The sequence below is a fragment of the Rhodnius prolixus genome, unplaced genomic scaffold (genome assembly GCF_049639745.1).
Source record: "Rhodnius prolixus isolate KJV_2025 unplaced genomic scaffold, Rpr scaffold_6, whole genome shotgun sequence".
NCBI classification, from domain to species: domain Eukaryota; kingdom Metazoa; phylum Arthropoda; class Insecta; order Hemiptera; family Reduviidae; genus Rhodnius; species Rhodnius prolixus.
The window spans coordinates 5954115-5979627 of NW_027411634.1; the positions used below are offsets into that span (position 1 = coordinate 5954115).

The window sequence follows — 25513 nt, forward strand, 5'->3', positions numbered from 1 at the left end:
TATTTTCACATATTGCAAAGTAAATAAACAAATAAATAATAACTAAACCTGTGTTTGAATGAAAATGGCGGCAGTCCTCTATATTACGTACTGTATTTTAATATAATTCTATTCAATTTCAAACCAAATCTCAATTTAAAATTCTTTTTGAAAATATATCTTTACTTTAATAAATGAAATTTGCATTTGTTTCAATAAAATTGAAATATACAATTTATTTTGGACAGGCTGAAGAGCCACAAAATTTGGATAAAAGAGCCGCGGGTTGCCGTCCCCTGACCTAGAGGGATTTTGAAAAGGAGTTACGTTATACAACTCTGGATTATCACACAAACTCTGGCTACTCCGGCACAGCGTAAAGTTCAGAATCAATTTAGTCCACTTATATGGGTATAGGTCTGTCTGGAATACGCCTTGCCTTTCATGTCCAGTGAGTGTTTAGTCTAGTGTATCTCTTGTCGCCGATAAAGAAAACTTGACCCTCAAATCGCAGCTTAATGGTGTAGTGATTAACAGTTTTATTATCTCAGAGGTAAACACATCTTGTCAGAGTTGATAACAAAGCTTGGAGACATCACGGGCACGTTCTCCATTTTCCAGTAAAAGATATTTAAAACTTTCTGCTGCAGAACTTGAAAGGTGTGTATCATCGGCCCGGCCAGTTTGTAAAGTTACGCAGCTTATTACAAAGTTAAGGAAGTGTACTTTGTAAGTGAGGTACTTTATCTTGTGGCCCAACATGGAAGTACTTCCTAGCAATGCTCTGTGTGTGGGTATATGGGTCCATTCTCTTTTATACTCGTTCAATTAGAGTTACAGCTAACTTGAAAAACTCCTCCTCGTAATGTCACGTGGTTACTCCCAACCCAAGTATAACCAACTTCGAATGGAGTGCTCCAGGCCAACTTGCTTTTGTTCCTTCCACAGCACTCTTCTATCACTGACCTCTTTTCCAACTAAGTAGTTCATTAATTACAATTTTATCGACAATCTCACCGAATACTTTTCTTACAATGATGTATGAATCAAATCGTCTATTTGAACACATTTAGATAAATCCAAGAATTATTATTAGCAGACTTCTAAATGCTTTTTTTTGGAATCATTATTGAAATTTGTATTGGTTGTGAAAAACAAGTTCTTCCCGATTTATAAAACGTTTGAGTACCGAAACTATTGATTTGAGTTTTAATTATAAATTTGAGTCTATGTATTTTATAAAATTATACATAATTAAGTTCATAATTTTTTTATATATAATTTTGTTTTTGTTCTTTGCCCATACTCTAGGATTGATGGTGATGAATTAAAGGCAGAATATTGTGATGTAGGATGCTGTGGATTTAAGTTTTCAAAAGTTTAAATCTCTTTTTTATTTTTTTTTTAATTTAAAAAAGTTATAATATCAAGGCTGGCCACTGACAGCGCGCTTTCCCTGAGTTTTTTTCTTTAATTTAAGTTAATTTTCTGACATTTTTATCTAAACATTTCTTTTTCAATTTAAACTGGGCGTTAAGTTTACATTTTTTTTTTATGTTTTAATAAAAGATTTTTATGGTTGTTATTACTATTTTTTATAGAACACCACCAAGGTGGGGGCAATTAGGAGAGAGAGTTTGTACACACAGAAATACCTGTCGGTAAGGTAAGGTAAGTAATAAGTTGAAAGGAGGATATAGAAGACTTGGGCTCCCTCTAGCAAAAAACCCTAGAACATAGCTGTTCCACCAATTCAAGGGATGTGATGATGACGCCAACAATCCGACGTCATTGTTGAAATCAATGTGGTCGTTGGCGATAATACTTATCAGGATTAAAAAGGCACACCGCGCGATAATTCTAATTTAATAAGTGGAGAAAATTGCACGAAATTTCCATTTTCCCGACAGCGTAATCTTACTGCCATAACATTAGATTTCAATTACTGTAATTTACGGCAGGAAAAAAAAAAACAAAAAAAAAACTTTATTTAAAAATAAATATCCATGTATTTGTAATAAAATAAAATATCGTTGGAAAAACCAGTCGCCATTTTACTGGAAAAAATATTTCCTTAAAAGGTTTAAGGTTAAAAAAAGATGAAAAGAAGCACAGACAAGGGGGTTGAGGAATATTTGGATTTAGTGGGGATGAGAAGCTGAATAAAGATAAAAAAGTCGGGAATATTTTCTCAAGTAAAATTTGTTTGGCTAAACAGAAAGACTTGCTGAGGAAACTGGAGAAGGAAATGGTGGCAGTTTTCCTCCAAAAAGAATGCTGCAAATATATTTATTTTCTTTCCGCTCATAAACCTGAATCTTGATTTTTGTTTTATTTCTGTTGAAAATAACTTCTGTTTTCCTTAATATTAACTTCTCCTGTATTTTTCATATTTTTTTCTCTTTTTCTTGTCGCCTTGGTTCTTCAAATCTTATTCCATTATTCATTCGTAGAAAGTTACTTTGTACTTTCGGCAACAGGAATACATTTTATGTATTTTTGTTGCCATAAGTAATTTACTAATGAATCTTTTATTCAAACATTATCATTGGTAGAAAAAAAAAAAGAAATCTTTTAAAAGATTCACACTTCCGGCAAAGTTATTTGTGTTTTGAAAATAGAAGTTCTTAGGGACCAAAATTTTGGCCACACGAAGGCTATACTTTGTAAGAATTCGAAAAGAAGATATTTATATGCCTTAAGTAAGTTCTTTGTTAATTTTCAGTCTAAAAGTTCGTTCTTTTATTTCCAGCCTTGTCTATCGTGGCTTCATTTCGGCTTGATAAGTTTAAGAGCTACAATCGTGAGGAAGAAAATGAAAATTGCTCTTCACTTAATATTATGTTCTGTGCAAATGTCAGTTATTGTGAAATAGTGACCTCTATCTATCAGATATCTATAAAGTTTTGTGAATAAAGTGAAAATGAAACCAAAACCCATTGTCTCTTTAAGAAAGATGGTGGAGGAAAACTGACATGTTTCCTATTTCGGACGGAAAATTGTCCGCTACCAAGAGTTGAGACGCAGATAAATTTTTTTACTGATAGTAACCAAGTCTAAGGCCAACCTAAATAAAGTAACCTCGCTAAAATGCATGGGAAAGATGCATTAATCAATGAAAATCAAACTGTAAAGGCCAACTGCATACTTCCTCTTAATAGTTGGCGAGAACAGAGTTGCCCTTTAATGATACATAGAGAAGGTACATAATCGGAGATACAGACCGCTTAAAATTATAATCAAACTAGGAACAAATAACCCCCCTCCCCCCAAAAAAGAAGAGTATATTAATAATATCAATCGAGAACAAGAACAGATTGATGGAGAGACAATGGAAGAGGAATGTGACGCAATAAAGTGGCGAAGACTGGATAATGTCCAGGTTGTAAGACGGGGTATAAATATATATATATATAATCACACACTCTGGCTGAACTGGAGCAATGTCAATCCGGTTTCTGGGTCATATATTGGATTATTCCTGCAGCATCCCTGGTTTGACCTTACATTCTCTGTGCTAGAAAGTCACTTCCAGGCGATTTGAATCATTTTTATAATATAATATATTATATATATGGTTTCCTATTTCTGTTTGTCTAAAGTTAAACTTGACATGGAAATAATTATTTATAAAATACAGGTTATAGTTTTATTTTTATAAACAGTAATATTTATTTTTAAAAAAACCACTTACAGCTTATTTAAAACTTCCAGCTTAACCTATTTCCAAAAAGTTCAAAATGAATTTAAAGGTAAGCAGGGACTGTTTGTTTGTTTTTCTAAACAAAGTTTTAATTAAGCTTGTTTTAATGGATGGCTCTAAAGCTTGGACCATTTCTAAACCACTTCAGATAATCTTCACATCTTCTTGATTCCAGAAGATAAAGTTTTGAAGACGAAGAATTAACTTAGAAGTTGTACCACCTCTAAAGACAGCCAAACAAAATGTTTTCAACCGATTAAATCTAAGGTGAAATACAGCTGATCTATTTCTTTTTATAATTGTAGTAAAAGCAATTCGAGAAAGTTTAATTTAATATATCTCTTTTCTCCGAGACGTAAAAAGTTATTTCTTTTAAATTTTAAGTTGATTTCCCTTAAAAAAAAAGAAAAACCTAGTTCACATCTAGTCTTATTTACTAGAGTGGTAAAACCCATTCCAGGGCAGCTGGAAAAGTCATACTTTTAGTAAAAACTCCCCAAGGATTCATTTGATACTGTGAACATGGAGAAGGTGTAGTGGAAATGAGAATGTTTCACTGCAGTTGTAATACAGACAATTGCAACTTTTCTCTTTCATATAATTTTTCTAAAACGAAGTAGTTTTACTATTCCCATACTGTTTTGCATATGTAGATAAACTTAAATGTTGATTAATGTCTTATTTTTTAGGTGGATAAAATTCTATTTTAAAATTTATAAACGATTTGATTCAGTCTTTGTATTGATTCTAACAATAAATTGCTCAATAATTTAATGAATTACCTTTGATATATATACGAGGGTCGTTTGAAAAGTCCGTGCAAAGTCAGAGAGATAGCACCACTGGCGCGTATCGAGGTTATGTTTAGTTAGTAGCATCTCTTGGAAGAACACACACCAAGTTTCAGCCAGATCGGTCTATTTCTTTGTGTTTGGCATTCGTTTGAATCGAGGAAGTCGAGTGATTTTCAAAAAATGGACGAAAAAGAATTTCGTGTGTTGATTAAACACTACTTTATGAAAGGCAAAACGCCTCAGGAGACTAAAGAGAAGCTTGATAAACATTATGGTGACTCTGCACCTTCGATTAGAACAGTTTATAAGTGGTTTCAAAATTTTCGGAGTGGCCATATGGGCACAAGTGACGCTGAACGTTCTGGACGCCCTGTTGAGGTTACTACTCCAGAAATCATTGATAAAATCCATGATATGGTGATGGATGACAGAAGAGTGAAGGTGCGTGAGATTGCTAGTGCTGTGGGCATCTCGAATGACCGGGTACATAATATTTTGCATCAACATTTGGACATGACAAAGCTATCCGCAAGATGGGTGTCGCGATTGCTCACGCTTGACCAAAAACGAAATCGTGTGAAGTGTTGCAAGGACGGTTTGCAGCTGTTCCAGAAGAATCCGCAGGACTTTAAGCGTCGTTTCGTCACTGTGGATGAAACATGGATACATCACTACACTCCTGAGATCAAAGAACAATCTAAACAATGGGTTACCAAGGGGGAATCTGCGCCAAAAAAGGCGAAGACCGTTCCTTCGGCCGGAAAGATTATGGCGACTGTCTTTTGGGATTCGCTAGGAATAATCCTCATCGACTATCTGGAAAAGGGTAAAACTATTACAGGTGCATATTATTCATCGTTATTGGACCGTTTGAAAACCGAGCTGCAAGAAAAACGCCCACGATTGGCCCACAAAAAAGTCCTTTTCCATCACGACAACGCACCAGCTCACACCTCAGCAGTTGTGGTCGCAAAATTAATGGAAATAGGGTTCCAACTCGTTTCACATCCCCCCTATTCTCCAGACTTGGCTCCCTCGGACTACTATTTGTTCCCCAATATGAAGAAATGGCTGGCGGGAAAAAGATTTTATTCAAACGAGGAGGTGATTGCAGAAACGAATGGCTATTTTTCAGACTTGGACAAATCCTATTATTCGGAAGGGATCAACAAACTAGAGCAGCGTTGGACGAAGTGTATAAGCCTAAAAGGAGACTATGTTGAAAAATAAAAAAGGTTTACCCCAAAAAATTAAGTAGTTTTTATTTTTGCACGGACTTTTCAAACGACCCTCGTATATATATATATATATATATATTGTTTTTAATTTTATCTAAGTGCATGTTTTGACAGGCTCAAAAAAATATGGAAATTATTTCTTTGTAAGGTGAGCAAAAAATAACTTACAGAAAGTAAAAAAAAATCTTCATAATCTCAAACGGAAAAACCATTTTACTAAATTAATTTTCATTAATAGTTTACAACGATTTTCTTTCATGTGTTCAATGTTTTAATTCTAATATTTTCTTTTTCCCTCCTACTAAAATGCAATTACTGGACCCAGTTTTAGCAGCATTTCCGTCAAAGGGAAACAAAAAGAAAGTGACGTCAGAAGGAAATAAAAGATCTGCCAGAAAGAAGGACCCACGTTTGAAACTACCTAATTTACTAATGTCGCAACCCTTACACTGAAAAAGGGCTTTCCCGTTCAGCTTGCTTATTTTCCATTAATTACTTTTCAGTAGTTACAGTTTCCAACCTCGATTTTTAATTATAATTCTATTCCTCTTTTATGTTCGTTGGAGGTAATTTTTTCAATTTATCCAATTTTATATTCATCTGAATCTATGGTGCACCATTTATTTTGCTATTTTATCCATTTTCCAACATTTTTTAGGATAAGTAATGAAATTATTACCAAAAAAAATTGAATTTTCACCCGAAAGTAGCTTCAAAGAGAAAAATATTTAGTGTGAAAACACCACTCGACTTTCCCTCACTCTAAATTTTTGGGGTTTTCTTTAAATTAGAAATTTGAGAAAAAAATTTTTGGCTAGCCATTAAAAAAAAGAAAGAAAATGCAATGAAAAGCTAAAAATAAATCTTACTAGAGATTCAAACTACCAATCAAACGATTCAAGTACTAACCGTTTTAATAATAAAGTATGACTTTGTATCTTTACTGAATTGATTTTTCACTTTTCTGGGACATTTTTTTTGAAAGTATCTCCTTCGAGTTTCCCTAAACTTGGTAAGTACTAGATAAACGTTAATTCATTATCTTTGTTTTAACAATTTTTCTTTTAGGAAAATTCATTCCTGTGAGTCAGAGTTGCTCAACTGTAAGCACAATAATAGTCTTGTTTTTTCAATTAGCGTACATTGATATGACCGTATCTTTTTCATACTTCTCGCTCTATACACTTCTTCACTTAAATGTGTCTTTTGTAATGTAGGTATAAAGTGTGAACTGATAAGAATATTGACTAAGCGATAATCTGAAAATATGGTGAATGTAAAAAATATATGAAACAGAATATAGTGCGTACTGCCAGCAACAATGCAAGATTTGAATCACGCCCACGTCAATGCAACTATAACTAAACAATATGTTGAAATAAAATTCAATCGATTGTTTTCAACATGCGTAAACCATTTAATGCTAGGATGAAGTTATTCATGCTAGATTTATGCTTTATTTGATAATTTGAAGTTGGAACAATTTTACTAATGAAAAACTAGAAATGAATCAAATCCTCAAAAACAAAATTTGGTTAAATCCAGATTAGTTGATAGTAATCAACAACATCGTTAGCCAAATTGTAGAGCTAACAACCCATCCAGAACCAGAATGTGGTTAATACCACCGAATTACCTACATGGGAGAATTTAAAATCATTGCAAACAAATTAATAATAAATTAGTACAAAGAATTTATATTTTCATGTAAACTGTAAATAATATTACAGTATATTAATAAATTTTTAGGCTACTCAATAAAGCTGCCCTCAAAATGAATAACTAAAATGCTATTCTGTGAATTTTGAGGTAACTAATTTTAGGGAAATATTAAAGGGTGGTTTAACCCTTTGCTCACGGATCCTTTCTTGGTATTTGGAAAACTAAAAGAAAATTTACTGTGTTTTTTAACGCAAAAATATTTATTACATGAATGTATTTATGTAACGTAATTAATTATTACATGAAAATATTTATCACAGTTGCTTCTATAATGTTTTATTCAAAAATTGAAAAATAGTTAACTTATCGTCACGGCTAAGAAATTCTTTGTTAATCAAAGAATCCCATCTACTTTCTGGTATTTGACAATATTTATTTTTACAGATCATAAAATAAGCAAGTAATCATTGTAGCGTCCGCTATACGCCAGTGGAATTTTGACGATTCTATGAGGAATTCGAGCGAGATTCGCCTATTGTATGCAAAGAGTTAAAAATATAACTTTACATTCAATTAGGTGGTAAAAAGAACATGTGCAAAGTACAAAAAGGAATCAAATATAGTCGATTGAATTGAACAAAATTGTTGTGATAGACCAAAAGATGTTTACAACTAAAGGAGATGAGAGTTACTATGGGGCAGAAGTTGATTTGAATGAGGTATTGGACAAAAATGAGGTACCGGACAAAAAGAGAATTACTGCGTGGCTTTCTCTGCTTTTGAAGGTAAAGTTCTATGAGATTTACCTGGAGTCAGAGATTGGTGATGTCGAAAGATTCTCAGACTAAAGGATGCTGAAAGTTGCAACTCCTACAACCTTACTTAGTTGGATACTGCCTTAACAAAAGAAGTATAACTGTATTGAATCCCTTAAATTCCACATCCTCCAATTACTAGAATAACTAGAGATAGTTCCTTAAATAGCAAAAACCTTTGAATGTGCCACGAAGAATAGATCCAAATTACCATCGCTGACTACAAGTTAATAGCTGCTAACCAAAACCTAAGGAGCATAGAATTGGAAGATTGTAACCAAGTTAGACGGTACAAACTCTTGGATTCTGCGTTATCTGTTACACTCCTCCCACCATAATAAGAACTTTCTTGTTGAAAAGCGGATCGAATGAGGTTTGGGGCGTCGAGCGGAAGGAAATTTGTGTAATTTATTCAAGATATATATTACATTTGAATAAAATATATACTTTGGATGAAGCTTTCATTACTTAGCACTTTTGTTTTGAAGTGATAATAATACAGACAATGGGATTTTGTCAGTTATTCTAAAGCCAAGTTTGTTATAATTATTACAGAAAATATTAATACTGTCAGGTTACTGTATTATTATATCAGTACTACTTTATCTAATTATCTTTGTGTGGATTTTTTTGAGACTTTAATTGAATTTATTATGGATCTATTGTCTTAAAACAATAAGCATCCTAATTGAGTTGTTGTCTTATTGAGAGATACCACAAGCAAGTAGCATCAACTCAAGCTCGGATAGTTTTAACTATTAAGTTTCCTTTAAAGGTAGCAGAGAATAGTTTTTAAAACTAGGTTTCTAGTTTGTGTTGTTAAATGGTAGATGAGGTTGATGTCGATGAGTACAGCCACGGAAAGGTGATCTAAGTAGCTATTAATTTATAGGAATAGAGCGGAATATTGTGATTTGATTAGGGAGGCTGAACGGCTGAAATAGAATAAAGGATAATATTATTGACTAAAAGTTTAATGTCTAATCACAACTATTACTATCTATGGTAAACTAAATATGGGCTATTTCTAAAAGAATTGGCGTAAACAGGATGACGAGTAGAGTAACGTCGTGAAGAGAGAGTAAGAATGAATCCTCCGCGAGTGAATGCAATGCCCTGATTGAGTGTCCCGAGCGGTATACTGGTGTCCTTGTACACGCTGATTCTAAAGCAGCTTCTATAGTTCTGAGCCCTACCTGGCTTATCCCTTTGAAACTTTCACATCGAGTTTCCCCAACTTTTCGAATTCCCTAATTCTGTGGCACTACATTTGGAATTTCTACTAATAGATGTGAAGAAAACTTATTAGGCAGACGTTTTGGCAACTGGTGTTGGGACTATTTAGGACAGAGAATATGGGAAGACTCTGCAGGCATTAACAGTTTATTTTTAAGGAATTAAAGGCCATCACGTGACCATTCCAGTAGTCTCTGCTTGACTGGACACAAAGTAGATTTCCAGTTGGAACTGATAGGACCATACCAAGAACTAAATACTAATACCCATTTACTCCTTTTTTTTATACAGCATCCTAAGTCCAGAAAATATCTCCACAGAGTCCAATAGATGGATCTGAACCGTGAACAGTCAGTGACTGGTAAAAAAAGGACTGGTTCCTTATAATCCCCCTTATTTTTCTGCATTACAATCGGTAATAGTGACGTAGTGACTTCTTTCACTTGGAAATCAGAGGAGATAGTGCGAAAAAAACGACTGGAGAAAACCCTGTATCCTTAAAGAAACTTGGGATCAAGCGATCATTGCAATAAGTATTTTCAGCTGGGATCGCTCAATGTTAACATTAATTTGATCTGTTATTGGAATAAATATAATTAAATATAGTGCTCATTTTACTTTTAAGAAACCTCCCTTAGGGAGACTTTTTCCTCTGAAGGAAAAGGGTTTCACCAAAAACACCCGTTTTGAGAGTCCCCCTTTTAGAAAATGAGAACGAAAAATCTTAAAAAATAAGAACTCGCTGAAAACTGTAACTCCATATTTACGATTGGTTCTCACCATAGAGAATGTAACATGACGATCAAAATCCACCAATCAGAATGGATATTTCACTTCTTTGAGATTTTCTCTTAACCTTAATGTTATAACTTGGCGTTAATATTGTACCACATTATTTTCCCCCACCACTTTTTCGACTAGAAAAGTTCGATTAAGGGCAGCCTTGCCTGTGGCGGTTCCCTCTAGAGTATCATTCCAGTAAAACTGTAGGGTTTTTTGTGCTACATATTATCAAGGATCATTTCCATTTTCTCCACGGGGATATTTTAATGATTTGCTCCTTTCTAACTCCCCCTTTTTAGCGAGTAATGACTTAGTGAATATAACACTTTAATTAGGGTTGCTCCCTGGGGGAACTTTGTAAAAAGCTGCTTTACACCATTTTCTTTGTAAAAATTAAAATAAATTGATTACTTTTTCTCTACGGGAAATTCCTTTATGATTTTTCCTTATTTAATATTCTTTTGTATAAAAAAATAAGGAAATTAATATCTATCTGGTTTTTCTTTTTTCCTGCAATCACTCCACACTTTATTCTTACGCTAACCATTAATATTCATTCTTATATTATTTATTTATAGATACTATTAAAATAGTAAAATAATTTACTCATTTTTATGCAAGAAAATTAACAATTAACTTTTTAATCTATTTTCTCTGTGTTTTAATTACTTTTTAAAGAGAAAATGTTTAATTGCTTGCGATTTTAGATCTTAAAAAAAAAATTTTTTTTATTAATATAAAAGCTAATTTACAGGATAAACAGTTTGGAGCAAAAGAAGTTTTGCAGCTTGAAAGTTGTAATAATAACTTTAGTAGTAAAAGTTGTAATTTCCTGCTTGATAGAACTGCTAAAAATAAAGTTAGGCTTTTATTAATTTACAATTTTTTGTTTTTGTTCGTAAAGATGTTAATTATTAATAAAGAAAAGAGTTGCCCCGTCCCAATTTTTTCAATTTACTTTTAAAGTTTGGAATTCTTGTGTATTTTTTAAATTTCTCTTAAGAGGAATGATTAGGTGTCATATCAAATTTGTTAGGAGGAGTCTTACTGATTGCATTTTCCAGTTTTTTTTGGGTATATTGTCGTAAACCCAAAAATTTTCTTTAACTTAGAATAATTTTCATTCGTATATCCTACAACTGGCCCAAGGAAATTAGTTTTAGGGAACATCTAGGAGAGACGAAATGAGATTCGTTACCCTGGTTAAATGCAGTTTCAGTGCAATGTATGTGCCTATTTACGCCTGGATGCATAATAAGGGATTAGGATAATAACTATTCATCAATTTCCATGGCTATATCTTTAGAGGTGAGCAGCAACCCGTATGTGGAACCTGCAATGTAATACTATCCGTCCATCATATTTTCGTAGAATTTACCCAGATATACATGGGCTAGGCGGAAGTTAAAACATGGGTAATAATAGCATGAAAGAGATACTGGACGATAATGAAGACAATACAAGGAAAGCCTTGCAATACCTTAAAGATATAGATTTATTTATATAGTCTCATATGACACTATGCTAGTCTCTAATTATGAAAGTATGTAAATACGTTTTTATCTTAGATTAGGTTATTAATGTGGTGCGAGGAATATCAAGTACTCCATCACAAATCGCGATTAGATTTAATGTGTGTGATTGTATTTATTTGGATGAATGTATTTATATGCATGAGTGTTTTTTATTAGAATGATTGTTTTCAGTTTAGAGCGAGCTAGTATAGTGTCATTCAGCAACATTGTCAGGTGCGAAGGACCTTAGATGTTGAGCACCTTTAAAAAGAACACAATAATAATAATAATATTCATCAATTTGGAGTTTTAAAAAACAAATCTAATGAAACTAGCTGAATGGCCAGCGCTAAGGTGCAGTTAATCGATTTTGATTTTGAACCATTTCTGCTGAGTTCATCAAAGTGGATGGTACAAATCTTTCCCCTGTCTGAGGGTGGCCAACATTAATTAAAATAGGGAAAAATCCTGCCAAAGAAGCTTTCCTTAAATTATAATTTCGAACTACGTTAAAAACGTATTATCATTTCTCGGGTTTCAAGTAAGGGAAAGTCGCTTTTCTCACAAGATTGTTGAAATGGTATTTTCTAATTAATTAGATCACTTTTAGTTAATTAAAGAAGAACTTTCAATAAGCGAGGATTAAATTAACCAATAGTCCTACATAAATTATAGTGCGTCCAATGTGGTTTTAATATTAGCCATTAAGTGCAAATATGACAAATTGGTTCACATTAAAGCTGCTCATAGTTTACTCATTCACACACCATTATTGCATGTTTAAACATGCAACAAATTGGTTCTCTTTATCTCTATCTATTTCTGAATCCTAAGTGGAATTTTATTGTTAGACTATATTTAACGCCATTATTATTGGTTTGTATCTTACTTGTATTATTTATCACTTTCTATTTTCGGTCTGGGCGGAAGTTAAAGGGTACGCCAAATTTTTGAAAATAGAGTTCTTACCTGAAACAAAAACAAAAAACAATATTTTATTTAAATGAATTATTAGTGAATTCGTAAATTTTTCTAATTTTTCAAGAACAACAAACTTCAATATATTGTTTTGATTGATCTCTGGACCTAAGTATCAAAACTTATCTGTTAAAAACGGTTTTATCAAAGACTTAAGCTTTGATAGAATGGTTTTTAAACATAATTCAAGTTCTCCGCTTTCGTAGAATGAAACCTGTTTCGTGGCTGCAGATATCGTTGAAGCTATCCGAGTACGGTAGTCCTAGTAAGTTCCATATAAAATTTCCCTTAAAGGTGCCTCAGATGGGATAGCTCTTCGGTGAAAAGGATGGGGGTTTCGTAAGGGAAAAAGTCGTGGACCAAGGAAAGCTAAAGTAAAACTCCAGCTGAGATTGAAATGAAACTAGAACATTCTTATTTTACTAGAAAAACCAAATCAAAACAAATGGAAAATAGAAAATACCTCTATCAGACTTATACTAATAATTCCAACATAAAATTAAAAGAAATAGAAAAACTATGGAAAAAATACATTCTTAAAGCTGGCCAAAGAAGTGTTCGTGAAGGAGATTTCGTTACAAGAGCGGTAGGCGATAGATAGATATGGGATATGGGACAGCTGCACTGGCCAGAGAAAGAGACAATATAGGAATAACGAAATTGTTTATTGGTGGTAATCATTTCAGGAAGACTCTGTAGCCCGATTGTGAGTTACGAGACTCCTCTGGTTAAATAAATATAACCAACTAGTACAGCCTATGCCATCTAGCGGATATTTCAGATACAACCTTTCTTTTTATATGTTTTCTTTCTTGCAACTTATTGAATACGTGACATATTACCGGGTGAATAACGTGAAAAGGAAGATACTTTTTAGTAGACTTTGGAGTGGATATGGATTTTTCCCGATAGAAGCTGTGTCGGTCTGCACTTACTAGCTCTAAAGCTCCCGTCAAGTAACATCTGTACTACTCTGAGCCTGTCCCATTCTGCTAAAAAAGACTTTCACATAACTTTAGTAAAACAAAATAACTCTAGAGTGGTAAACACTCACTCTAACTACAATTTGAAACCCATAATATTTGAGCTATAACTAATCATTAACAGTTTGTAAAATTAAATAATAATGTAATACAGTCGAACCTCTCAATAACGGACACTGGCGGGGGAAAGCAAAGTGGCCGCTGTTTGGAGGTGGCCGTTAGATGGAGGTAGGCAAGTTCCATAATGAAAAAATATGGGTTTTTTTTCCAAATATCTATTTAAAAATTGTTTATTATTAATAGATTTAAAAACGTACATAAATTGCATAATTATTGCAGCTATAATCGAGCCTCCCATAAAGGACACTCTCACTAGTGACCACCTCCATTTACGGACAGTTTTTGGATTTCCCCGTATTACCCCTATACACTTTCTATATAAAAGAACTGCATAAAGTAAAGTAAAGTAATCGCCTATTTTTTCAGGCGGGGCTTAACGAACAACTACCAATTAGGTGTCGTGGACGGAGGCGACTGAACTGTATACGATATGCATCAAGTTTTTCTTAATAATCCAAAAATTTTTATCAAAAAACTACATATTATTGACTTAATTAATAATCTTTATAATAATCATCACATTTATTCATAACAATAATAATTTATGGTAAAATTATCACCATACTATCATCTATTATTAGAAAAATAGAACAAACCTTTCGGTAAGTTGACGATGACTCGATTTGGTTTTTACAAAATCTTCCCAACACATTTATTTTCTCTTCTAGAGTTAAACCACTTCCGTTTGAGAGAGATATCGGAAAAAATAATATTATTCGTTCAAAGTAATACTGAAAAATGATTGAAATGGTGCAAGATGTATGGAGCTTATTCAGAAAACTTTAGGAAAAACCAGAAAAACTTGAGAGCGGTTAATTCTTTTTATCACCGCGTCAAACGAACTTTTAAGTAATAAGGTGGTCGTTGGTGGGAGGTGAACAATTTAATCCGTTCCCCAAAATCAATGTCCGCGGTCCGTTATGTAGAGTGTTCGTTAGGCGGGAGGTTCTTTTATATAGAAAGTGGTATAGGGGTAAAACGGGGAAATCCAAAAACTGTCCGTAAATAGAGGTGGTCGCTAGTGAGAGTGTCCTTTATGGGAGGCTCGACTGTATAATTTTACAGGGTAGCCCTACTTCAATATCTTCCTGAACAACGCCCAATTTTTTTTACAAAAATGAATTAAATAGTAAATCTATGAGCATTTAATAAATGTACCAAGTTTACGAAAAAAAAAAAAATTCAAAGAACCATTTGCTCGAAAAATAACAAAAAATCCTTAGATCAAACCAACGGTTCGCAATTCGTGATAACATTGATCTATCTTTAGAAAAATCTTAATAATGATAAGGATGTGCAAACCACTGGACAGGAAAGAAGCTGTCTTTGTAGCATTACTTCGGCACGATATACGAGTATTTCCAGTTGTCATGGTTTCCAAATTCGCCTGTTCTATTTTCACTATAGTTACCCCCAAAAAAAATACCAAATTTTTAATTATAAATATTAAGAATTTCAATTAAAGTGTTTGTAATTTATTTAAATTTAAATATGATCGGTGGCGCTATAATTTTAGGCGGTGTACTAATTTCAACAATACTTTGGCGAAGTGTATACGTTACAGCAAGATTTTTCAAAATGTCCTACATGCTAGCGTTATATTTTACTGGTTTCTGTAATGCTATTGTGTCTGTTATCTCGGGACTAGCGGTCACACGTTATCATTCAAACAATTTATTGGCTGTAAGAACTGAGAATACAATGGCTGATCAGCTGGTATTGATCAATTCTTCTGGATATTATTTACATGATTTATTATTTTATGAATATGGGGCCAGCAGTCCATTTATGCTGGTGCATCATTTATTCTGCATTGGAACCATCATTAACCTCTGTTTTTATGATCATGCACCAGTGGTGGTTACATTCATTTGGATATATGAGAGCAGTAATCCGATGTTACTGTATCGATTTTATATGAAAGAGAAAAATCTTAAGAAAAAGTAAGTACATTCAATTAAAAACTTATTAAAGTACTGTCCAAAACTTTGAAGGCTTTCCATATCCCTCCCGTAGCGCTTCCAATAGAAATGGTTTAGCTACAATTCCGAGAGCTTTGGCAAGATATCTGAAAGAACAATGAGAACTGGAGGAGCACAATGTTCCCTTGATGACTTGTTATCGGTATTGCTGAATCTACAGAATCACCATTGAAGGGAGTAACTTTTAAAGACAAATCCATTGCTATCTTCAAAAGATTTGCTGGGGTAGTGTTTGTCCAAAGAATGTGGTAAGGTGGGCAGTGCTGGGAGTGGTATCTTTGATTTTAACCGGTCATAGCACGCATGCTTATTGAATCCTTGACCGGTTTCGGATATTCATCCATCACCAGTGGATACATTAAACCGTTTAGTATAAAGCTTTCGGTTTTATCTATATTTCCGCCACGTACTATACTTGCTGACTAATTGGGAAGGTTACATGGTGTGTATGAGTGTTATACAAAATGTTAATGAATTATTTTATAACAATAATAATGTAATAAATATAAAAAAATAAATAAATTCTTTAAGGGTTCCTGTACGTTCAGTGTTTGAATAGTGTTTTAGAATTGTAAAGGTGGAGTTACATTTTATACAGGGGACAGGCGAATTTAAGCAGAAAAGCAGACAAGACGGTGACGTCTGCTGACGATTAATATACCTCTAATGATGGACGAACATCCGAAATCGGTCAGGGATTCAATAAAAATGCAAGCTACAGTTAAGTTTACAGTAGATAACGATGAGCTAGAGTTGTTGGGCCAATGTTGATGCTAAAAAAAAAACTCTAGTAATTGCGTAGATCAACAACTTTGCAACTTTGTGCGTACATTTTAAGGGTTTAGCATTGATTGTTGCTAAAATTTGGGATACCACCCCCGCCAAAACGACATTACGATCCCTGAAGAAATCGCTCGTGGATTTTCCATTTACAGGATGTCTGCCACTTGATATAACCAATCAGTGAAAGAACCTCCCACATGGTTTTTACCAGCTGAACATGCCATGAATGCAGTTTATATCTAATTTTAAACATTTTCTTATTTTCCCCCACCTTCCCCCAAAAAAAAGCCAACTAATTGAGGAAAACTATTTTTCCAGGTACAGAGCTACTTTCGTTTTGTTGTTGTGTGTCCATATTTTCGTTTACTTCTTCATGAGAATGTGCTTGGGTGTTATTTATTCAATAAGTGTTTGGGAACAAGAAAATGATATGTTTTATATTTTATTAATTTTAGCAATAAATTTTATCGGTTTCAAATTTTTTATGGACCTACTACGTAGTTTTTATTACAATGTCATGCGTTGATTATATGAAAATATAATTTCTGTTTTTTAATTAAACCATTTTTTTTTTTATAATGTTAAAACTAGTCGAACTTAGTAGCACGGCAGTACTGCCAACAAGCATTATGTAGGCAGGAAGTAAAATAACTACAACCATTAAGTGGTATTAGTCAAACAAAAAAATTAATTTAAGGTAAAATCAAATCAGCTGGTAACTAATCAAAATGCGCAGCAAAAACATGACCTGAAATAATATTTGTTTACGAAAAGTTTACAGTACGAGTAATCATTTTGTAAAGAACATGGCTAGTTTCAAGATCAGACATATTCCTGATTCTTGCTGTATCCATTAATTTTGATGAATAATTAATAACATGAAAATATTTCATCTTCCAATAAATTGTAAATTGCCTTTTGAAAGTGACGGAAACAAAGGAGATAATTTGTCAAAGCAAAACATAGAAAATGACTAATGAATTTCCCAGCGTTGGGTACATTTTAGATGATAGGATATTACAGGTGTGAGGGTCAGGCTGGGATAGGAGACTGTAGATTAAGCGGTTAGCGGGTCTCCCGTTTTATTCGTGGAAGGGTCAAGGGTATGAAAAGATCCATATCTATATTTAGTAAGGGTCGGCCATTAACACAGCCCTAGTAATACTCCCAGCATCTCGCTCAAGATCCACCTTCCTTATCGCTTTTATCTCCACGCTATTTGAACAACTTTTTTCTTTTACTTTGCCTTTTTTTTGTTCAACAGATTCATTTATTATTTTACTTTCTCTTTAATTAATATAAGTGAGACAATAATATCCCTTTATTTCTATCTACAGCTTCATTTTCAATTGTGATCTTCTATCTGGATGATATATTACGATCAACTGAATGATTTATATCTGATCTATTAGTATCTCTTCTTGGTGCAGTGGGTATTAAAGGAAGAATCTATTTGAACTTAGACAGAAGAACAAATTAACTATAAATTGAGTTTCTTCCATTAAGGGCAACCCCGAACAATAATAGAATAAATATGTATATACAATACATAAAATAAATAAAGAAGTATAAATATTTAAAAACATTTCAACCTTCTTAACTGAGTGAAGTAAGAGAAAAGTTAGGTGAGGAGGATTGGAATGCAAGGAAAAAAGGAGAGGAAAAACCTGCAGCTAGTGTAGAGAGTTAAGAGTAGGATATGTTTTAGTCTTCTGTGACTGTATGTTGTAGAAGGATCTGTAGAAGGCTATGTAGCGGCATAGTGGATTGGGATGGCAGTCTAGTATGGAAAGGAGTTTGAGCAGACGATACCCCGAACAATGTATGCACTAGTTGAAGGCGCCACGATAGCTGAGCGGATAGAGGCCCTATTAATGGTTAATATTGGAGTACGTTTGCTAGTCGTCTCTGATCACGACTTCTAATTCTAAAATAGGCATTACTCTTACATAACTTGAAGAACCTCGATTGACTTCTAACCTGGCATTAGAGGGGTCCACCAAAATGATTCTGGACTAGCCCCCGGATCATTATTTTGGGCTGGTGACCAAAAAAGGTTGAATGTTGCAGGGCTGTCAAAGCTTGGAAACGCGGCATGCCAATAACTGGCTTGGGATCGATGAGGGTCGGTTAAAACTTTCGATTTGGTTTCACCTTCTCCTTACCCAAGATCCCATATATCCTGCTCATCAAGTCAAAATAAATTTTGTGAAAAATGTATAATTTTTAGAATTCTAATAATTGCAAGTAAGAGTGTTGTTTCCCCATATATTGTTTTAATCGAGCAAAAATCTTTATGGGGTTTAATCTGTATTTACTGAGATTTTTTTTTTTATTTAACAATTCAAATGTAAATCTAAAACATAATTTGGACTACCAAAAATTAAAAAGTTGAGGCCACCCTGAACACCACAAGATTAAAAATTAAATAAAAGATTGAGGTCAGCATTATGAGTGGACAACTGAGAAATTGGAATTTGGAACAGAGTAATAATCATTTACAGGTTTAGCGAGATATGATGGTTGGTTGACATGAATCCCTCTCTCTCTCTCTAGGTGTTTCCATATTGGGGCAGGCAGCCATTACATCCGGCCTGCTGTTTATGTGTTTGTAAACGAACGGCAAAGGTACTGGGTGGCTAAAATACAAGGTGATGTTGTTGTTGTGTAGAGGTAGAGTAGTAGTTGGGTAGAGATTACTCTGAACACCATTAGCCTGATTAGAGCACCAAGTTCTCTCCTCTCCCAATCACAACCACTTCTCACCCTTTCGGCCAGCAATCTACGCCACAGCGTCAAGGCTTCCTTCTGTACTGTTCAGATGACCACTCTGAAGAACAACAATTTATCAACTTTGTCTTTAGATCTGCCCCTCTTCACCCCTTTCTTATGACATCATTAAATAAATGGAACGGCACTTCCCAGCTTCTAACGGTTCCTCCAATTTGTAAATTATTTTAATAGTCTTAAGAATAAAACGCGAAAAATATAGTTCATTATATCAAAATATATTTTGCCAGCATTCTTTTTTTAGATTCCTAATCATTATAATTACTATCTTCCCTACCTGGTTATGCATTCACTCTCCTAACGCCGCAGACTTCGCGACCATCTTTCCTAAAAGGACAACTTCAACTACAAATCTAAAGTTTTAATGTATTCCCTCTACTGGGAGACATCTCCTCCAAGAACATGCGTGATTCACGAAACGACTTTACAGATTCACACATAACACTTTTCTTATAGTTTTGAATGTCTAAATAAAAAAATAGTCAATATGTTGAAAAAAACTATGATGTAGTTAGTTTTAAACGAGTTTTTTATTTTTATTTTGTAATTTACAATCTGTATAAATATATACAATAAGAAAATAGGAGGTAAATAAGATGAACTGGTGCGGGAAGAGCAGGAAGAGAGAAGCTACCCAGCGGCAGCACGCTCTTTGTGTGAGAGGAGAGATTTGGTCCTTCAGACTGTAAGGAAGTCGCGGGACCACTGGCGATTCAGTCGCCGAGGAGTATTGTTAGGGATGTCAGAAGAAGCGAGAGACTGTACAAGAGGATTAGAGCTAGTCGAGAGAGTAGTATGGAATTTTTGATATTTAGACTTGGCGAGTTGTTTGTACGAATGGGGATGTTGAGGTCGTAGTGAAGAGTGAGGTTAGTCACCGTAGAAAGGAGCGTCAGCTATCTGTCGGCAGTAGTTTTGATTGAAATGTCTGTACTGTCCGTATGTTTGTAGGTTTGGCTGAACCCCACAGCTCCTTAAACGATGTAAAACTCATTCAAATTTCTGATGAGAGTTTGCTTTAGGATCATTTTGGAGCGGAAAATAATTGCTGATTGCGGAAGCGTTGTTTTGCTGTTAATCTACAGGTGATCTGGAAGTGTAAGACGGCGCTGGAGTATGTGATAAGGATTGCGTGAAGCGATATTTAAGGATTGGCATAAAAAACGAGAAAGAATTATAGAATATTTACAGGTTTAAGAATTTGGGAACTAGGATGAACTCAGTTTTGGGAAAATTCCTAGTAAATTATTAGATTTTTCCATCAGCTGAGGAAGTAGAAGAAGGAGTATACCGTGAAGGAAACGTCACAGAAACAGGATTTAAACAAGGAGATTAAAGTTTTGAAGAAACCAAAATGGAATATAAGGAAACTGATGAGGTTAAACAGGACAGGTAGAATAAGTAGCCACCAAATAGCTCAGATGGGTGCACGCCCGGGGAATTTGCCCCGAGAAATTGTTTAAAGTTTCAAGATGTCACTTCTAGCCCAGAACTTAGTTTTTGGAAGGCACTTTCCAGTTTCAATCTTTGCTTGGAGCCTACACGGCTTTATGGGGTAGGGGGCTCCAGGCACCCTTAGACTGCTCCTTTTTTTAAATACGCATTAAACAGATTCCTGAAGATCCTCTTATAGAGCTACCTTGCATTCTACGATCAACGAAGAATCTTATTTATTTTTCCTTCCCACAAATGAAACTCTTAAACCTCATTACCCCACCCTCAAACCTATCCTCCATTAATTTAGAGAAAACTTTCTTACACATACTTTGGCAAGTTATAATTGTCTTTCTATTTTATGGAATACATCCAGAGTTGTACAGTTATTAGCTGGCTTGTTAACAAGTCTAACTTAATAAAGTTTTCACCTCATAGTTTATAATTACAGGAAAAGATTCTCTGTAAAGGTTAACCGCAAAAACAAGCTGGCCATTTATATAATTTTCTAGTATTTAATGGTCAACATTATAGTTCTTCCAAGTTGGAATTAAGTGACCCCAAGATTTCTACTGTAAACTTTAATCGAAGAAGTTTTCCTATAAAGTTACATTATTTTCATTTACAGTTTGAAAAGTAGTGCGCAGTTTGAGGTGATTTACTGATTTTTGTTCAAGTTTTGATTCGTTAGCAAGTGTTGTGCAAGACGGTAAAGTAAGTGATTACTTTACCAAGTTGATTACTCTACCCCTTATGATGGATGAATATCCGAAATTGGTCAGAGATACAATAAACATGCGTGCTATGACCGGATAAAATCCAAGATACTACTCCAGCACTGCGGATCTTACCAAATTTTTGTTCCGAATCCGTAAGCACGCAGATACTCCATAATTCCTGTAATTCATCCTCTTAACGAGCTCTTTGGTTTCTAAACAATTCCTTAGGTTTTGCTTTTCTATTTTTTTGGATCTCCAAAACTAAACGATAGCCCAACTTTGGGTAATTACTGATCCCAGGAGGAACATTCTTGGCATTTAGCATCAATTTAATCCCCACGATATACGTAGAATTAAAGTAATTTCCGAATTTTAAAATGCCAAATATAAATTCTTTTCTTATCTCAACCCTTTTCTAGAATATATCATAAGGGAAATGAATGTGTTCAGAGAAAATGAGCCAAAGAAATATTGTGAAACCCAGTATTTTCCCTGAATATATAGTTTCAATGAAAATTTCCAGATTTACAAATTTAATGAGTGAAATCAATTCTATTGGCCAAAACTTGAGTATTTAACTTTCCTATAAACTGAATGTCTTTATTTTACCCAATTACTTAACTTAAAACATTCAGCGAAGTTACTTTCTGCATCAAAAGACTCTTCGAGTTTTACTCAACAGTTAAAATGAGTACATTTATTCAACAGAGAAATATAACTCAAATTAAGTTACACAAACACATTCGCCGTATTGAATAATATTACAGCTAATATACAGCTGAGAGAATTTTCATAAATAATTTTCCTTCGCTTGTGATTTATTATTATTTTGGAAAATATAATTTTACTTTAACTGAATTAATGCCTACAGCAGACATTCGATTTTCTTATGGTTCAAATAATTAAAGTACACTCTACTTTAATTAAGTTCATTAACTTAAATTAAATTTTCAGAATTGTTGCATGAATATAAATTATTTTTCAATGTTTAAATTTTATTTTGAAGTTTAAAGTTATCAAATATATTTTTACAAATGATGGAGGCTGTGATGACGCGGCTTTAGGAGAAGTGATATTTGCGATTGAGAGAAAGACTTAATGGGGCCGTCCTCGGAATATCCAGAGAAGACGTAAAAGTCCTCTCTTCCTGGGAAGAGAGTCAGCGTATCTCCCGGGTCTTTGGTATAATCCCGACCTCCTCTCTCTCCTGTGGATGGGATTTTTTAAATAGCTTCGTCCAGATGAAACTAGAAGAGTGAGGTGCAATGAATCCGTTTTGGCACACCTGAGACGACTGGTGTTGAAGGGTTTAGGTAAGATCCTAGACAGTTGGAAATTTCCGAATTAAAATATACTTCCATTTTAACTTGGACGGGAATTATTGGAATTAGAAGATCGTTATCGTAAACGATAGACGGGACAACTCCGAAACATTGAGTTCCCTTGTTGTACCGTCCCAAACGCCTAAAATTACAATAGCTTTTTGTGGTCTATCTATCAATAATCAGAAAAAGCAACCTTCTTGAGTTATTGACTCTACAAGTGCCGATTTAAGAGTACCTTTTGCTGCTTATCACAGCGCTTTATAAACCCGAAATATCTTAAACTTTAAGTTAATTTCTTGGTAACAATTATTTCGCAAAAAAGATAGGATTATGGAGCTATGAGATCCTTGGCTGGATGATTCACCACAGTTGGTCATCATCCCTTCCTGGTGAGTTATAGAGGAAGGAGCATTAGTTTCTGTTGGTAAATTTGCGACAGGAAACGGTCTTGGTTTAATGAACGTACCTTGGTTGAATGCCGGAAACATGGTATGCCGAAACTGCGCCTAAAAAGACATTAACTGAATATCTGGCCAACAATTACTTCGACATATCGATTGGTACTGAACCAGATTCTAGTACATGGATAGCAACACAGAAGTGCTATTTACTTCCCTAGCAGATATCAATTTTTGCGCATAGTTACGTACTAAAAATGAAGACAAATAAAGATGTAATCTTTCAAAACCGGAAACCAAAATATCACAAAAGTTAATGAACACTTTATTGCGCAATAAATTTATTACTTTATAAGGTAAACGTTTTCGAACTTTAAGTAAAATATAAGCCGATAATATTTTCAGCAAAATTTATGAGCGTTCTTTGGGTAAACGTTGGCAGAGTTTGAAAGACGCTCTCTTGTTTGCTAAAAGTGAATTATCACCACTTTAACCTCTGACCTTATTGATCTTTTCAAAGTCCTAACCACACTCATGTATGGATACATAAGATTATATGTGTATGTGTGTATAAGTTACATAAATTGTAACAAATATGTAAACTAGTGAGGTTTGTGTGTGAAAAAATTACTTTTTTCTGCAACCATGTAGGGAAGTTCTCATTACTCAATTAAAATCAGCTGTGTAATGCCCAACTTCCCACACTAGTGGGGGGAAATTCCCATTAGTGTCACTTTCCTCACAAGTGAGTGGAAAAACTTTATTGTGCTTCCTTGATATAAGAAGTTTTGTTATTAACATAAATATTTTCTGTAAAACTCTAATAAGCTTATTTAAATTTATTTTATCTAAATAATTAAAAAACGAATATTAAAAAATAAAATAAAAATTGAAAGGAATATAGAAATAAAAATAATACTTTAATAAATAATTAGATATTTTTAATTATAACAGTTAAAAAGGTTATAGTGTTACCTTATAGAAATTTAAAATGGATTCTAGTGATGCCTGTTTAGAAATCACTCCTCCATCAATAAAAGAAACAGCAGAAAATGTAATAAGTAATGTAAATACGTAAGTAATGTAAATAATTGTAATATAACAATAAATGTTTATAATAAATAAATTACTTTTTGTAGACTGTAAAAATGAAATTTTTAATTTTATTAGTTAATAAATCTAATGGTTGCAGAAAAAATATAATATTTAACTCGAGTGTCAAGTATTTTCTTCACACTCGGCAATTTGCACCTGCCTCGCGTGAGGAAAAGTACTACTTTCCACACTTGTTAAATAAATAACTATTTTTCCCAATAAAAAATCAATTGTTTATTAGATTTGATGCATTTATCATTAATATTTATAAAATTTAAGGCGAAAATTTAAAAAAACATCCACCTATCGCAATTTGGGTATTCAAATTCTATTAAAACTCGAGAATTTGTGCGAAAAAGAAACACGAAACTTATTCAGTAAAAGGGTACTTCCGCTCCACTCTGGTGTTTACAATCCCATTCCATTTCCTGGTGCCAAAACCCACAAAGAGAGAGGTTACTAGCTAACTACGCAGTCTTTCTGTGGCGTCTAAAGATCGCATTAATGTAGAAATTATTCTAGATAATTCTGCTTTCGATCCTGAAAAGCTGTGCCAAACATTCTTCAACGCAAAAAGGTCGTTGTTGGTGTAAGTGATTGGGTTATAAAGAGTGGATTTGTGGGTAGAAGATTCGCAGTTCGAATCCTACTTATAGCTATGTTTTTTTTTGTTTTTTTTCATTTGTAGGAGAAAAAAAATGTTAATAGCAAAGTATGTGCTTCCCATCTTGGGTCCACGATACCCTAATTGGTACTTGGACATTGAGCCCCCATCAGAGAAAATAGGAGATTACTTTACCCTGTATTGTTTCTGAGCTAGAGTCTGCCTCTGGGTTCACTAAACCCAATTTCTGGGTTCACTAACTGGATTATATGTGACTTTTAAGGGGTACCATTTATTAAGGTTGAAATTATAGATGTAATACACGCTGAAGCCGGGGAACTTCCAATAAAGCTCAGATGGGAAATGCTATCCGACCGATATCTGTGTAAAATAATGTCAACAAATTCTGAAACCTATTCTGCAATATGTGAACTCAACCGGAGAGAATTAACATACAGATATTGGAAATACAAAGAATCACCCCCGATGGCTACTAGTTTCAGAGAAGTAGCACTGTTCAAACAGTTAGTGTATAACAGTGATATGTTGCCTTTATTCAACGGTGATTTCCATGAAAT

The 25513-nt window shown here is 33.9% G+C and overlaps 2 protein-coding genes across 7 annotated transcripts in view; one reads left to right on the plus strand and one right to left on the minus strand.

Moving 5' to 3' along the window:
- LOC141461151 (A-type potassium channel modulatory protein KCNIP2-like) overlaps window positions 1-25513 on the minus strand; it is a 319616-nt gene that overhangs the window by 70274 nt on the left and 223829 nt on the right. The window lies entirely within an intron of this gene.
- Window positions 15152-18345, plus strand: LOC141461260 (uncharacterized). Of its 2 annotated transcripts, none has more exons than XR_012462702.1 (2): window positions 15152-15748; window positions 16889-17089. XR_012462702.1 is itself a non-coding variant. In XM_074142137.1 (2 exons), the coding sequence occupies exons 1-2, from the start codon at window positions 15297-15299 to the stop codon at window positions 17939-17941; spliced, it is 486 nt and encodes a 161-aa protein (XP_073998238.1). In that variant the 5' UTR covers window positions 15152-15296; the 3' UTR covers window positions 17942-18345. The 2 variants fall into 2 exon arrangements, 1 of the variants encoding a protein (XP_073998238.1); XM_074142137.1 differs by lacking the exon at window positions 16889-17089 and adding an exon at window positions 17908-18345.

Coding starts and splice junctions, on each gene's coding strand:
- LOC141461260 (XM_074142137.1), top strand. CDS start 15,297: ATGATCGGTGGCGCTATAATTTTAGGCGGTGTACTAATTTCAACAATA. Junction 15,749..17,907: donor GAGAAAAATCTTAAGAAAAA/GTAAGTACATTC, acceptor TTCTATCTACAG/CTTCATTTTCAATTGTGATC.